The 16,028-nt window shown below is 46.0% G+C and overlaps 1 protein-coding gene across 12 annotated transcripts in view; it reads left to right on the top strand.

Moving 5' to 3' along the window:
* The window catches only part of stxbp5b (syntaxin binding protein 5b (tomosyn)), a 41,491-nt gene that overhangs the window by 11,903 nt on the left and 13,560 nt on the right, over window positions 1-16,028 (top strand). For 5 of the 12 annotated variants that reach the window (XM_042072916.1, XM_042072920.1, XM_042072919.1 and 2 more), the window contains exons 5-21: window positions 994-1,128; window positions 2,439-2,502; window positions 2,797-2,880; window positions 4,028-4,151; window positions 4,710-4,788; window positions 5,731-5,885; window positions 6,932-7,004; window positions 7,114-7,261; window positions 8,166-8,233; window positions 8,758-8,798; window positions 9,151-9,371; window positions 9,625-9,815; window positions 10,363-10,488; window positions 10,794-10,945; window positions 13,341-13,403; window positions 14,402-14,461; window positions 14,584-14,631. In XM_042072916.1, the coding sequence (XP_041928850.1) occupies window positions 994-1,128; window positions 2,439-2,502; window positions 2,797-2,880; window positions 4,028-4,151; window positions 4,710-4,788; window positions 5,731-5,885; window positions 6,932-7,004; window positions 7,114-7,261; window positions 8,166-8,233; window positions 8,758-8,798; window positions 9,151-9,371; window positions 9,625-9,815; window positions 10,363-10,488; window positions 10,794-10,945; window positions 13,341-13,403; window positions 14,402-14,461; window positions 14,584-14,631 (1,832 nt within the window). Of the gene's footprint in view, window positions 1-993; window positions 1,129-2,438; window positions 2,503-2,796; window positions 2,881-4,027; window positions 4,152-4,709; window positions 4,789-5,730; window positions 5,886-6,931; window positions 7,005-7,113; window positions 7,262-8,165; window positions 8,234-8,757; window positions 8,799-9,150; window positions 9,372-9,624; window positions 9,816-10,362; window positions 10,489-10,793; window positions 10,946-11,987; window positions 12,072-13,340; window positions 13,404-14,401; window positions 14,462-14,583; window positions 14,632-16,028 lie in introns of all 12 variants that reach the window. The other 7 variants (XM_042072917.1, XM_042072924.1, XM_042072921.1 and 4 more) reach the window with 3 other exon arrangements.

Here is a 16,028-nt window from a genome sequence, read left to right as displayed (position 1 = left end):
ATCCTGCATAGAGGTCACAGACATGTCAGTGTGGTTCTGTAAAGGTCAAACTGGTTGCCATTGGGTGACCTTTGATCTCTTACCAGTCAACTCTTACTGTATCAGTGTTCTTATCAGTGCCATTGTCTGGAAATGTACAGTATCAGCATCTAAGCAATTATACAGGTATAAGGATAGGGGTACATGGACAAAGTGTAAAGAACTTTTTTTTTGTTTGTCTGAGTACAAAATATCGAGTTCTGAGTGTCTCAACATAGGCAACAAACTTACAGACATACAATACATCAGGGCACATATATAAAGTGGACTGCATAGAAACTTCAAGTATGGTATGCAACATGAGGGGACTGTGTTGAATTAGTGTATGTGCATGTGGTTGTGGCTGTGAGAGAGGTGTGTGTGTGTGTGTGTGTGTATGTGTGTGTGTGTGTGTGTGTGTGTGTGTGTCACATGTACATGCATACAGAAACCATTCAGTGTCTCTCAGCTGGTAACAGGCAAGCACATATTGGGCAGCAGTAATACAGTTGTCTTTGTCTTCTCCCAATAAGTACAGTATTTTATTCGGGTTTGGTACTGTAGATCATAGAAATCAGGGATTTTTTCTTTCATTTTTGGAAAGTATTTATTGCGAATTGATAAATTGAAAATTTATTGAAAAAGTGTAATTCAGTTTCAACAACATCATCTCTGCACTGCTGCCATATACGCTCGTCTTTTGGAAGCCGTGTCTTTTTATGTCTTCCCGTTTCTATGGCTAAACGGTGTTCACCGAGTCTGTATTTCGTTGGTGTGCTTCTCAAATTTTTTTCTTTTATTTTTGTTAGGTAATGTGCAATGTGTATATTTCCTGATTAGGGTCAAATAGCATTGCATTTTGCTTTGGGATTGTGTTTTAGATTGCCAATATTCGTCATAAATGTCTTTTAGGTTTTCTGGGGTTTGGTTAATCCAAACATTTCTCTCTCTCTCTCTCTCTCTCTCGCCTTACAGGATCACGTTTCTCCACCTGCCCTTCCAGAGCAAGTGGCTCTACGTGGGCACGGAACGGGGGAACATCCACATGGTGAACGTGGAGTCCTTCACTCTCTCAGGCTACGTCATCATGTGGAATAAAGCCATTGAACTGTGAGTGCCTCGCTCGCATCCACACTCCCCTACGCGGCCCATGAATATTTCACACTCTTCCTCCCACTCTCCCTCATTTTTTTCGACGTGCTCACGTGATTTTTATGCCGCTGGTAGGTCAAGTGGAACAGATGTTGACCAACAAGTTTAAAGTCGTTTTTTTTCGTGTGGGGCCAGATTTAAATCTGACCTTGGGCAAGGTGAATGGTGTTAAGTGGCTCGGTGCATGCACCGTAGCTAAATGTTTATGTGACACTTTCCAATCACCTAAAGTAGAGAGCTGATGGTTTCGAGTAATCTCACTCGGGCAGGAAGAGGATGCTGGGGCTGTGGGCAGCTCTGTCGGGGTGGACGAGAGGGCGGGCAGGCAGGCAGGCGGGGGGTGGCGGGTGGGGGGGTGTTGGACAGACACGTTTATGGCCTGAGAGCCAGACTGCTGGAGCGGAGGAGGAGAGAGGGGGGTCCCTGGGAGGAATGGTGGCAAGATGGATGGATGGGGAGATTTGCTGTCCTCTCAAGGCTTCGCTCCAGCGCTCTCTTTTTCTCTCTATCTCTCTTTCTGTCCCCATCTCTCCATTGCACTCTCTCTATCTTTCTGTCCCTCCCATTCTATTTCTGCCCCTCTCTCTCTCTCTCTCTCTCTCTCTCCCTCTCTCTCCCCATTAATATCCTCTACCTCTCTGTCCCTCTCTCTCTCTTTCTCTCTGTGCCTCTCACTTTCTCTCTTTCGTTCTCTGTACCTCTATGTCCCTCTTTCTCTCTCTATCTCTCTGGAGCTGGGTCTCTCTACCAGCCCAGAGGGAGAGCCGTGCGTGTCTCCTGCGTCCTCCTCAGCTTGTCCTCACCCCTGGTGCTGGACAGTCCAGAGACCCGCTCCACCCCAGCAGGGGTTCCAGCAGTGAGGCTGCCGGGCAGCGCGAGCCGAGCCGAGCCGAGCCCTGGCGCCGTTACATCACGCGCTGCAGTGACACAGCACATTCCGCCGGCCATCCCCGTGCCACTCCTCTGCCTGGACTCCTGTTTCCATGGCAACAGCAGCTACGGGGGAGGCAGGGAGGAGTGGGGATGGGGGGGGGGGGGGGGGGGGCTCATAGTCCTCTGAAGGAACTGCTACAAGCCGAGGAGCTTCTGTTTACACTTCAGTGTCAGCGATAGGAGCTCAGTCCTGTGTTTATCACAGGATAGGAACACTAGCCCAGTCCTGTAGCCATGGCATCCACTGCTGCAGGGAGGCAGAGCTACCACACTCTAGTCTAGTCTGAACTGTGACTCAGCAGCACTGACACACTCCTGCTCTCATCCCCTCTCAGGTCCTCTAAGACACACCCCGGCCCAGTGGTACACATCAGCGACAACCCTATGGACGAGGGCAAGGTAGTCACACACACACACACACATACACATACACACATGTACACACACACACACACACACACGTACACAAACACACACACACACGTGGTATAGCACATACATGCTCATATATACAGACATGCATGCATGCATGCATGCTTGGTTTATCTGTACTGTAAACATGAATGAAGTCTTACCCACACTTTTCTTCATACACAAACACAGATGCAGCATATGTACTGGATTTTGGATTGCTGCATGGTTGCAGCTACTCCACTGTGAGTTTGCCTTGATATGGCGTTCACTCTTTTGCAGCTGCTGATTGGCTTTGAGTGCGGCATTGTTGTGTTGTGGGATCTGAGGACCAAGAAAGCAGACTACCGCTACACCTACGACGAGGTGAGAGACCGCGCAAGCTCCACATTCAGTGTGTGTGTGTGTGTGTGTCTGTGTGTCTGTGTGTCTGTGTCTGTCTGTCTATTTGTGTGTAAGGTGAGCTGTAATGCAATTGATCCAGAAGAAGGTGTGTGTGTTTGTTTTTTTCTGTGTGTGTGTGTGTGTGTGTGTGTGTGTGTGTGTGTGTGTGTGTGTGTGTGTGTGTGAGAGAGAGAGAGAGAGAGAGTGAAACAGACTGTGGCATTCCTCTGTGTGTGGAAACTGCTGAGTGGGCATGTGCAGGTGGATCTCTGTATCTCAAAGGGCACATCAAAGCACTCACGTAGACTGACTTAGTGTGTGTGTGTGTGTGCCTGTGTGTGTTTAATGAGTACTAATTAGCACCTCCTGTGCAGGAGGCATTTGAGAGCTCAGCCCAGGCAACCTCTGCTTGTGAGCTGCTGCAGATGCTCCTGAAGGTGCTGTGCCGTCTACAGAGTTCGACTCCACTTCAGCATCCTCACTGCCACAGCACAAATCACTCCAGTTCACAGTTACCTCACTGTGACAAGACCTGAATGCTTGCTGGTTATAGTTTTGGAGTGTGTGTGTTGGAACAGCTGTTCTATTAATTTCTGTTAATTAAAGCTCTTACCAATTTTTCTTCATCCTTAGGGGTGATCATGCTTAATTGGTAGTAATTATGGGAGATATACAGCACTGCAAATTATTTTTATACCTTTTAGATTTAGCATTTTGAAAATGATGCACTATTTTCTCTATTATGACAGTTCAGTTCAGTTCTGTGTGAGAAAATTTCATTCTGTGTTCAGAAAATTATAATGCAAGCAACAGTGTTCAACTATCTCTAGGAAGGCAACAGGCAGAGATGTAGTGTTTTCTAGGGCATGCCATTTTCAAAGTACCTGCTGGTCAGGTTGTACCCTTTCATAACAAAAAAAACAGCCTCTCGCTGTTTAACATATCTGCTCTTGGCAGACTCCTTTTGCGCAGTGAGCTACAGACTTACACATTTTTATTAATGCTGCCTGACAGCCTTGTCAATGCACCCCCCCCCCCCCCCCCCCCCCCCGCCCACACCACCCTGCGTGCCTGCTGGGTGCCCCCTGCCCTCTGCCACTGGTGACGGGCGTGTTTGTTGTGCCCGCAGGCCATTCACTCGGTCGCCTGGCACCACGAGGGCAAGCAGTTCATCTGCAGCCACTCAGACGGCACCCTGACCATCTGGAACATCCGCGTGCCTGCCAAACCTGCCCAGATCATCACGCCTCACGGTGAGAAGGCACACACATACATACACACACACACGTGCGCGCACACACACGCACGCACACACACAAACACACACACACACACACAAACACACAGACACAAACAAAAACATGCATGCGCCTCTGATAGATCTGCCCAATTCATTATGCCTCATTTTGCACAAGCCCGTCCAGCCTGTCTGCATTAAACTTGGAAACAAACCAGATCACGTCTCGCACACATACACACCTGATTTATATTTACATCCAGACATAGTTCTCAGTCACATCCACACACACACTTGGTTAAGCTTAAGGATATCACACCATATCATTCACTCGTTCAATCTCATACACTCACTTGCAAAACATGCATGCTCAACACTCAGTCTCATATAATGCTCTGCTCTACATTGCATTGTACGTTTGGTCCATGTCATATGCCATGTGATTAATGGGCAGGAAAAAAATGACAAGGAAGTGAAATGAGCTCACACGTGTCTCTCTCTCCCTCTTTCGCTCTCTATGTTCTCTCTCTCTCTCTCTCTTTCTCTCTTTCTCTCTCACTCTCCCTGTCTGCAGGTAAGCATCCTAAGGATGGCAAGAAGCCGGAGCCATGTAAGCCGATTCTGAAGGTGGAGTACAAGACCACTAGAGCAGGGTGAGACCCCCACACAGCCGCCAACGTCTGTGTCTGCCCCGTGGACACACTCACATGTCAATTCCAGAGACACTTGTTCTAGTTACATTACACCAATTCATGAGAACTACGCAGCTTTTAAGGTCACACCAAACGCCCCCAATATCACACTCTGCTGCTGGCCAGAATTTGTCACCTTGGGTATTTCCTGATTTCTAAAGGTTTATTAATGTAGTGTGGTTATTGTGTTTGCTTCCTGTGTTTGCTTGTAAACACAAGAACATTTCAATTAAGTTAAATCCATGAACTTGAATCATTACTATATGAACGTATTAAACCAAAACGTGCGATAATCTTCACATAAAACATGTTTGCTTGCTTTTCAAGAAACTTTATAAAAAGAACATCACTCTCATTTGTCACAGCAGAGTTCTCTCCCAGTCCTGCTTACTGTAGTGACAGTCACACAGGCAGTATAGTCACCTGTCACAATGAATAAGGCTCTCTCCCTCTCTCTCTCTCCCTCTCTATCCCTCTCTCTCTCTCTCTCTCTCTCTCTCTCTCAAATTCAAATTCAAAGGAGCTTTATTAGCATGACTGTTTGGATACAGTGTTGCCAAAGCCAGTGTTACAGATAACACAGTAGAATAACAACCTTTATCACTCTCTATAACAACAATAACAACCTCTATTCCTCTCTCTCTCTATCCCTCTCTCTCCCTCTTTCCCCCTCTCTCTCCCTCTTTCTCTCTCTTTCTCTGTCCCCTCAATCTCTCTCTCCCTCTCTCTCCCTCTCGCTCTCTCTCTCTTTCTATCCCCTCCCTCTCTCTCCCCCCCCTCTCTCTCTCTCTTTTTCTATCCCCTCTCTCTCTCTCCCTCTCTCTCTCTCTCGCTCTCTTTCTATCCCCTCTCTCTCTCTCTCTCTCCCTCTCTCCCTCTGTGTATGCCTGTCTGTATTGGCAGGGACCCCTTCATGGTGCTGTCAGGGGGCCTGTCCTATGACACGGTGGGCAGACGGGCCTGTCTGACAGTGATGCATGGGAAGAGCACGGCCGTGCTGGAGATGGACTACCCCATCGTGGACTTCCTCACGCTGTGTGAAACGCCCTATCCCAATGGTGAGACCGTACACCCGCTCACACCAAATCAGCGCCAATCATTGCTTACATTAACATCTCTATAAAGTGTGTGACAATACATTTGAAACTTGAAACACAACTCGGCACCAGTAAAAGCGAATGCAACACCAAACATAGCATTGAGTCTCAACCCATGAAGTGTTAATTCTATGAAGTGGGTGCATATTAGAGGACTTAGGCATTTTCAACAATGAAGATACACAACCTCTAGCCCTAGCGCTAACACTGTTTTTCAACAAAGTGTCACCATAAGGTCAACCATAGTAATCTGTGGTCTATTACATGTCTTACATTACATAAGCTTTTCCACATTTTCACATCCTCATTCCATTCACGAGTGTTACTCTGGTTCAACTGTACAAAGGTCATGAGACGGAATCTAAGATCTAAGATTCAGTCTCATGACTTAAAGGTAAACTATGCAGTATTGGCATATTCCTTACTTTTTTCTCGGTTTTTGCTTCTTTTTCGCTGGCTCTGTCATGACGAATGTCTGAGAAACTCCATCGCTACCTTTTTCTAGCCGGTGCCTGACGTGTATGTGTATTTGAATGCAGTAAAGCAATTCGTTACACTCGTTATACTTCCTGACGCTGAGGCCGTCGGCCCGCCGGCCCACAGGTGCAAGGGTGGTTTTTCCGCTCACAGGCGCTAGGGGGAAGCGAGACGGCCACCATTCAACCCGAAAAAAGTCATATAATCATTCCAATGACTCTGAAGCTGTTATTGTAATTGTTGTAATTAAGGTAAATTAAGCTAAAAAACTTGCACATTAAGCTAAAAAAACTGCATTTAAGACTACCTCAGCTCATATGAAAACCGCACTCAGCAACCTGAGCGTTTTCTGACTAGGTCTCCTAACCAGTTACTGAGATACTTGAATTTGTCAAGCATGCTTAGACTGGGAAAGAACATTTTGCATTGTAAGGTGAATATCCCTGATGTTGTACTTTGTGTTTGCAAAGGAGTCTGTTTAACACTCTCACTAACTGATGACTCTTTCTCTCTCTTCTTTGGTTCAAAAGATTTCCAGGAGCCCTATGCTGTGGTCATTCTGCTGGAGAAAGACTTGGTAGTGATCGACCTGGCGCAAATCGGGTAAGCGGCGGACTAGCCCACTGCTCCTGCTCCGTGACCCCTTACAGCCTCAAAGCCCCTCCCCCCTCCCCCTGACCTCTTTTACACCCCAGCTCTCTGCTGTGTCCAGATACCCCATCTTTGAGAACCCGTACCCCCTGACCCTGCACGAGTCTCCGGTGACGTGCTGCGAGTACTTTGCTGACTGCCCCGCGGAGCTGATCCCGGCCCTCTACTCCGTAGGCTCCCGGCAGAAGAGACAGGGCTACAGTAAAAAGGTACAGTGTAGTAGTCCACCCCACCAACAGCCATCACATAATATCACCATTTGTCTTAATGACTCATAAGAGTTGATTCACATACAGTTGAAATGCACTTGTCTCTCTATGCCTCTGCTAGTGCTCTGTTTATAGTCATGCTGTGATATATTGTAATAGAGAACCGTTTTAACATGGCCATATTACCATAATTGTCATGTCATTAACGTGTGCATATGTCAAAGAGCCACCATTAAGCCATTTACAGTGAGAAGCGTCACAGTTCTAAATGCAATTTACTGCTGGGAGATAATCTTTGTTCTTTGTGTACAAGAGCGGTTTGAAAAATGCGTTTGATCAAAGCGATCTAATGGCCCTCTCCTGTCTACAGTTCAGCATAATCCCATTTGAAAGGGAGATTTAGTCCCGGATTTATCTTTAATCCTCATCCTGAGCATATGTGCAATTTTTGAGTTGGTGAACCAGAGAGACGGCTCTGCCCACGGCATCTGCCCTGTCCACTCTCCCTCTCAGGGCTGTTTCAATATTGGAGTGTTTGAATTAGCTTGGCTTCAAGCTGCCTTTCACGATACAGTGGATCAGGTGGTTGAGCTTCGTTCAAAGTAAAATGGCGAGTGTTTTGTGATGAGGTGTGATTACTCACTACTAGGTCACTCAGGTGTGAGTGGCAGGACATCTGGGCGTGCTGTGTCTGACCTCATGCCTCGCCTGGCCCTGCACCTGAGGTGTTACTCTCCTCCCTGGGGTCAGTCACACCTCGGACAGCTCCGGCCCCTCTGGCTCCGGAAGGTGGAGGAGTGTGGATCCGAACAGGAGCATGAGTCGGTTTCACCGAGGGGAAGGCAGAAAGGGTGAATATAAATAAATAATAAAAGGTTTGTGTTTTTGAATTTCCTCTCCGCAGGAATGGCCCATAAGTGGTGGCAACTGGGGCCAGGGGACGCAGAGCTACCCAGAAATCATCATCACAGGGTGAGCATGCACCTGGGTCATATTCTGTTACTGGTCTATAAAAGTGGAAACCAATTATACCACCGTGACAGAGAAAAAACGAAAAGTGATTTAATGACATTGAGAATATTGTGAATTCTGCTTGTAAGTATGTGAGCCTCACATGTTTTATGTGTCTCGTGCTCCATTGCGCCCCACTTAGTACAATTGTGTCTAAATAAATAGGCGATGACTCAGAGAGAGGCTTGCCAACTGCTTCTGTTTTCCGATATCACTGTTCAAACAATGGGCCACTTGTAGACATACGCAACACAAAGAAATGACTGATCATGAAATATTATCCTCATCATGGAGTTTATTATAGATGTTCAACAGAATCTGTCAGCAGCAGTTGTAACAGTAGATAACAGCTGTCCTGTCCTGCAGCAGAGTGCTGTAGTGTCTCTCATGTTTCCCAGTAGTGCTGTCGTCGTGACTACAGCAGGGCGTTGGGCGCTTGTGTTACTAACTCCTCTGTTTGTGTCCTCTCTTTCTCTCCACCTCAGACACGCTGATGGGTCCATCAAGTTCTGGGACGCCTCAGCAAGTAAGTATGACCGTCTCACATTTGCAGTCATAACCACTGAAGGTCCTTAAAGGAGAAGTCAGTAAAATCAGTACCGGTATGTGTGCTTGGGAGAAACTCTGGTGTTAATAAACAGTGCTGGTTCTGTAAATGAGAAGCAAACATAGTCAATCAACACATTGTTTCAGGAGCACGGATGGGAGGGGTTTCATTTGACTGATCAGCTCAGAGAGCAACATTTTGTCCGATTCATGGACTGCAACTTTAACTCTTTAATCTTTCACATTCACACACTGTCTCTTTAACTCCCTTAAACATTCACATTGTAAATAAAAGTGGAGTCATTCTGAGTTCTCCTCTTCGTGTGCTGCAGTTATGCTGCAGGTGCTGTACAAGCTGAAGACGGCCAAAGTGTTTGAGAAGGCTCGCAACAAGGAGGACAAGCCGAGCACGGACATCGTGGACGAGGACCCGTTCGCCATCCAGATCCTGACCTGGTGCCCAGAGAGTCGCATGCTGTGTGTGGCGGGAGTCTCTGCCCACGTCATTATATATCGCTTCAGCAAGCAGGAGGTCACCACTGAAGTAGTGCAGGTGTGTGTGTGTGTGTGTGGGTGTGTGGGTGGGTGTATTTGCATTATACTCTGCACTATTATAGTAGTCTCCACTAAATGTCTCCGTCCACACTGTAAACACTATACACACCTTATGTGTGTGTGTCCAATCTACAATCACATAATCATTCAAGGCTTAGAAAACTTGGCAAAAGAATTTCTTCTATGTGATAAACATAATCTGAGGATCTGTTGTGAATGAGAGTGAAAATGAAAGTGCCTGTGTCGTCCAGCTCCTGGAGGTGCGTATGCCGTACGAGCTGAATGACGTGGACTCTCCGGAGGCGGCGGGAGAACAGACCCCGGCCGTGTCCACGCCAGGGGCCACCTCCAGCCCCCAGTCGGCCCTGCCCCCCGCGCAGACACACCCGTCCACCAGCAGCAACTCGTCCGACGGACCCCGAGATAACGTGCCCTGCCTCAAGTACGTCCAGCACCGTTGCCCACTGCCTCATACTGGTCCACAGCTCCTCGACCAACACATCGACCGACCGATGCATCTCTTACATTCAGCATTCTCTGTGTTCTTGAGATCCATTATTTATGTTAGGCTCTTGTGGACACAGAGAACTTGAGCACTCCTCACACTTTCAACACACACCATCTACAGTATAGCACTTCCATAGGGACACATTAGAATCCTATAGCACTTCCATAAGGACACATTAAAATCCTATAGCACTTCCATAAGGACACATTAAAATCCTATAGCACTCCCATAAGGACACATTAGAATCCAGCTACACAGATAAGATCCATACAGTACTATAAATCACAAAAACACAAACACATGCCAGTAGGATTCACTACTATCACATTTTAATAATGCTTGTCAGATTCATGGTACAGGTGCAGTTATAGAATCCTTGGTATAATCCCTTAATCCTATCCGCTATGTCATGAATTTATTCATCTCTTTTTTCTCTCTCTCTCTCTCTCTCTTGTCCTCTGTTTCCTCTCTCTGCCTGCAGGGTGCGCTGTTCCCCTCTCAAGCAGTCTCCAGGCTACCAGGTGGACCTGGTGGTGCAGCTTCTATGGGTCAGCGGGGAGCCCCCCCAACAGATCACCAGCCTCGCCCTCAATTCTGCATATGGCCTGTAATCTCCCACTGCTAGACTCTCTCTCTCTCTCTCTTATACACACACACACACACACACACACACACACACACACACACACACACACGGTGCACATTAGATCCATTTTGAAGGATCTCATAAGTTTTCCTTCTTTCCTTCAATTGGTCAGGGTGCGTTGGTGAAGTTTCATGTAAAAAAAAATGGAGTTTGGTTGGATTGGCCTTGTAGTGTAGTATAGCATATGACAACAAATAATAAATGTAGATGTTGAAAGCAGCAAACAGAACAGAGCTTTGGTTCTACTGAATGCCGTCTCTGTTTAGGGTCGTTTTCGGTAACTTTAACGGGCTGGCCGTGGTGGACTACTTCCAGAAGACCCTCCTGATGAACGTGGGTGTCCAGGAGCTGTACGGCTTGGCCGACCCCTTCCAGAGGCAGCCGCGCTCTCCGCGCAAGGCCCGACAGCCGTCAGGAGGTGAGGACCGATCCCGTGGAGACTGCGTCAGGATCCAGACAGGTTGCCGTTAATAACTCTCAGCGGTCACTGAGATTCCTGAGATGATTTTATGATGCCAAACCAGAGCCGTATAAAGGTACCTTTACCTTTATATGCCTCTGTGCCAAACCATCAGATGTAGAAGTCAGAGAGAAGTCTGCAAAAGGGAGATATTTAGTCTTTTCAGATCTGGACCTTCTGACTGTTAACATTGAATATTCAGGGTTATTCAGAGGATTTTTTATTGTCTGAGACCTATGTGTACTTTTTATCTGCATTCTGTGTTCTTTATGTAATAGAAAGATATTGTTTTAATGTTCTTTAAGAGGAAGAGAAAGAAGTAACAGAGTCGATTGGCTAACATAGTGTCCTAGGACCTCTAGGATATTCTTCTTTGTCTACTTTTTGTCCCTTTGTTTCCCAGACTAGCACATATCTTAATTGGTACTTCACACAATTCACACATCTGGTCTGTACCCACAGTCATCTTTGGCACTGTTCTGTCTAAACACACACTCACGCACGCACACACGCACTCACACATTCACACTCACTCATCTGTTTGGAGTCACCACTCTGTTGTTTTTCTAGCCACAGTGGGTTGGTGCTGGATTCAGTGCTGTTCAGTTTTATAAAGAGTCTCTGGTTTTAACCGAACCACATCAGAACCACATCATATTGTAGTATTGTTTCGATTATACTGTATATCAAACATACATTTGGAATTGACTCATAGTTGACTCAGAACAGCATGTTGGGTGTGTATATGAGTCTATGCCAGATGAAGTCCTCAGTCTATGAGGATATGCAATTATCCATAATGCTTCCAGTAGGCAGCATATTAGCTGCACACAGACCAACGAAAGTTAAATAAATACCCACATAGCGTCAAGCCCATGTACTGAATCCAGCTCCCCAGCTCTCCGGGTTCCATGGTGATGATGTTGTTGCTATGGTTTCCTGTGGTTCTTTTTGTTATGATTCTGTCTGACTGTTGGTCTCTCTCCGCGGCCCGTTAAAGACGCTCCACCTGTGAAGTCTTGCATGTCCAGCCTTTCTAGCTTTTATTCTGAGTCTGTGAAAAAACTGCGCATCTCATACTTCCGTAAGTCACCTGTCTCTGCTCACCACCTCCTTTTCTCATCCCTTCTTTTCTGCTCCATCCATCACGCTCTCCCTTTCCTTTCATCCTTCCTTTCCTTTCATCTCCATGCATGTGCTTCAGTTGCTCTTTTTGTCCTAGTTTCTGTTATACTCTTTTGAGTCTGAATTTATTTTATTGTGATGCTCTGGACACAAATGCACACCAAAAGAACACCTTCACATAAACACACTCATGTAGTCAGTACACACACACACAACCACACATACATATACATATACATATATACACACACACACACACATACATACATACATACATACATACATACATACATACATACATACATACATACACACACACACACACACACACACACACACACACACATACACACACATACACATGGCCTTAAATATACACATAGACACACATATATATACCAAGCATATATACCAAGCATAAGCATACACTGTATATACCATGTACACACTTACAGAAATGCGCACGCACGCACGCACGCACACACACACACACACACACACACACACACACACACACACACACACACACACACACACACACACACACACACACACACACACACACACATATGAGACCCTCAGTTGTAGTGAACCGACCCCATGTAGAAGCTGCTCTTTTCCAGTGAATGTAAAGCCTGTGCATTAGCCTTGTGTGTGTGTCTCTGTGTTCATCAGCGTGCGTCAGGCCATCAGCTTTATTGTGCGCTTTACATTAATTGTGTGGCCCGGCACCAAGTATCGAGCATCCGCACTGATGGCTCTGATAGCTGACACACTATAAAGAGGAGATAATGTGATAATAAGAGCTTGGGCGCAGGGGTTGGGGGAGCTGTCTGCCCACTGTGTATGTTGGAGGTTACCCCACACCAGAGTGTGTGTGTGTGTGTGTGTGTGTGAGAGACTGTGACTGTGTGTGTGTGTGTGTGTGTGTGTGTGTGTGAGAGCGATAGTGAGAGTCTGTTTAGAGATTAGGAGAGCTGGGAGGTTCCCAGAGGCACTCAGCAGTACCCAAACTCTCAACTCTAAATCTAAATGAGAAAGTCCTATTAAGGACAGCCTTCCCCAGGTGTGTGTGTGTGTGTGTGTGTGTGTGTGTGTGTGTGTGTGTGTGTGTGTGATTTGCTCCTGGCATCAGTAAGGTAGTGATAGTAAGAGTGTGTGTGTGTGAGCTCTTGTGTGTTTTGTTGATTTATTTTTGTCCCAATGTGTGTGTGTGTACGCTCCACAGGTGTCTGTGATGTTAATGACGGCTCCAATGCCTCCGAGGACCGCTGCAAATCCCCCACCTCAGGTAAAACAGATAATAATTGTACACCCTGAAAGTGTGTGATGTCCCCTGTGAGAGATATGTGCAGCCAGCCAGCCAGCCACTCATCCACTACCCACACTACATTAAAACAACACTTACTCTACACTTACTCTACACTTACTTACTCTGTACTCTACTTTAAGTGTGTAGAAGCTCTCATGAGGAAAGCCACCTTGATGTTCCTCGATGATCATTTTCATGCATCACAGTTAAACAGTAGGAGCGTTTCTATTTAACTTCCTAATGCGCATTTTAACTATTTGAATAAGCAATCCTGTGAAACACGTTGTTGGAAACGTGAAATGCGCATAAAAACTTCTAATGCACATAGATATTTGGTTCGCTAGAGTGGGGTGGATTAACTCTCGATGTGCATAAGGTATAATGCCAATAAATATAATGCAATTGAAACAGTTTATTTGCATAGTGTGAGGTGACCTTCAGAGAATATCAGCAGTCTTGCGCCAGTAGGCTACAAGAGATTCTCAGCCGCATGCTCTGAAATTGCCCTAATGAAATGCGACTTGACCAAATGAAAAAACTGCCGAGACCTCGTTCCCAAGTGTATGGCCATCTCCTGCGATGGGAAGCTGCCAACACCCGAGTGCGCACAATGTAAACATTCTCTGCCTTCTTCTTCTAATCGATATTAAACAAACTATTTTCAAAATGACGGAATTAATTATTCTGACCGCAGAGAGGAGGGCGTCCATTTCACTCAACGTAAGCAAAGTGTCCCCAAATAATTAGAATCAACAGGTGTTGGAAACGGTGACTAATGCGCATTTTATTTATGTGCATTACCACGGATGTGCATCACTTATTTGCATACTGACTGATTGACCCCCAGCTTTATTTGAGGCTTTTTACTGACGTTGACTTCGACTAATGATTGACTGACTGACAATTGGCTGATGAGATTTAGTGTCTGACTTCTGATTGGCTGATGCCTGTGTTATTCGCATTGTGCCAACACACAGGCTCCTGCTCTCCATGCAATTCTGACGAGGAGACCAAACACCATAAGTTCATAGATAAGAGTACGGTATTGTGTTTAACTCTCTCAACACTTTTTTTCCCCATGAGAATGAACGGTGTGACTCACTCCCTCACGTTTTGTGTTGTGGTGTTTTGTTTTGTTTTGTTGGAACTATTTCTCCAGTGAAGCAGAAAAGCAGGCGCTTTTCCAAGACGGTAGCCAATGACTTAGGTACTGTATGTATGCGGCGAAGACCAGCCCTCTGCCCAATGCTCTCTGTCTTCTCTGTGTCCTCTTTTACTTTCTCTCCCCTTGATTGCTGTACTAATCAAATGGGTACCTCAGCTGTACTAACTAGACTGTGCCTAAATTAAAGTGTTGATTTGGATTGTGCTCAAACACACACACACACACACACAGGCATGCATTCCCGCACACACAACCTTGTGTGTGTGTGTGACTCGATCGCATCGCTCCAACCCAATCCAGGTGATGAATGGATGACGGGCATGAATCTGAATATGAGACTGCTGCTACTGCCTGGAGCCCCATCCCGACTTCCTGTTGACCTGCTTTTGACTTCCTGTCAGGTGCATGGACGCCTCTGCCGCTGGATCTTCCTCTAAATATGCTTTGGGTGATTGTGGTGGGGAGGGAAGTTGTGAGAGAGTCTTTAACACCACTAATCGGTCTCGGCACAGAATCCGTTTTTAACCCCCTGTGTCTTTGTTTTCTCACCGACTGTTTGTGTGTCGACTGTAATAATCCTGTTTCATGCTCCAGGACTCCCGTTTCGATACGGGAACCTCATTTGAATCTCCACTTACAGTAGATTCCACTTAGACTCCACTTAGAGCGATTAGTTCTGTTCTCCTCCGAAAGCGATCCCATCTCGGTAAACTCCTGCACTCTGTTCTGAAATTGAATCACCCAGAGAGATAAATTTAGTTAACCTGCAGAAAATGGGGCCAAATTCATATCACCTGGGCATCTATGAGATTTTTTTATTTTTTATCTCCAAGCCATATAGTGCTTCTAAATCCACCGTTACTAAAAGCATGAATGTGGTTGGCTATAGTAATGGATGGATACATAATGCTAGTCTGTTAGCAGTGCCGCTACCTTAAAGGGGAGCATCCTAGCGGGAAGAGCGGGCAGGCTGCAAATTAATGGGGGTTAAGTGGGTAGCTGCCCTGTGTGCACGTCTGATTGATAGGCCATATGCCCGGGTCTCCACGCCATCTGCCTTGAAGAGTCCTGCTTGTCCTCTGCCTGCCCCTTTGCTCACATGCAGACGAAGGCTCTTGAGTGGCTAGGCTGGCTGCCAATCAAATAGAACTGTGACTAATAGTGGTTAAGTTCACAGCCAATCAAATGCACCATGGGTGGTAGTTTGCCTCAATGGGATATTTCTTCAGGAGGGAACGAGGTCTGATCTGATTGAATGTGAATTCATATAGCTTTCAATGATCTAAATTAAAGCTGTGGTTCACAACTTTATATGACAGTCACAATGAAAATGCACAATTTTAAAAGGTATGAAAATATATAAGTATAAGCACATGGCAAGTACATTAAAAAAGGTTGTGAACTGTTGCTGTAAATCTAGTGTGACTTTCTAATGAACT

The sequence above is a fragment of the Alosa sapidissima genome, chromosome 19 (genome assembly GCF_018492685.1).
Source record: "Alosa sapidissima isolate fAloSap1 chromosome 19, fAloSap1.pri, whole genome shotgun sequence".
In the NCBI taxonomy this organism is placed as follows: domain Eukaryota; kingdom Metazoa; phylum Chordata; class Actinopteri; order Clupeiformes; family Clupeidae; genus Alosa; species Alosa sapidissima.
Note: the sequence above shows the minus strand (reverse complement) of the source record. Positions and strands in the feature narration are given on the sequence as shown.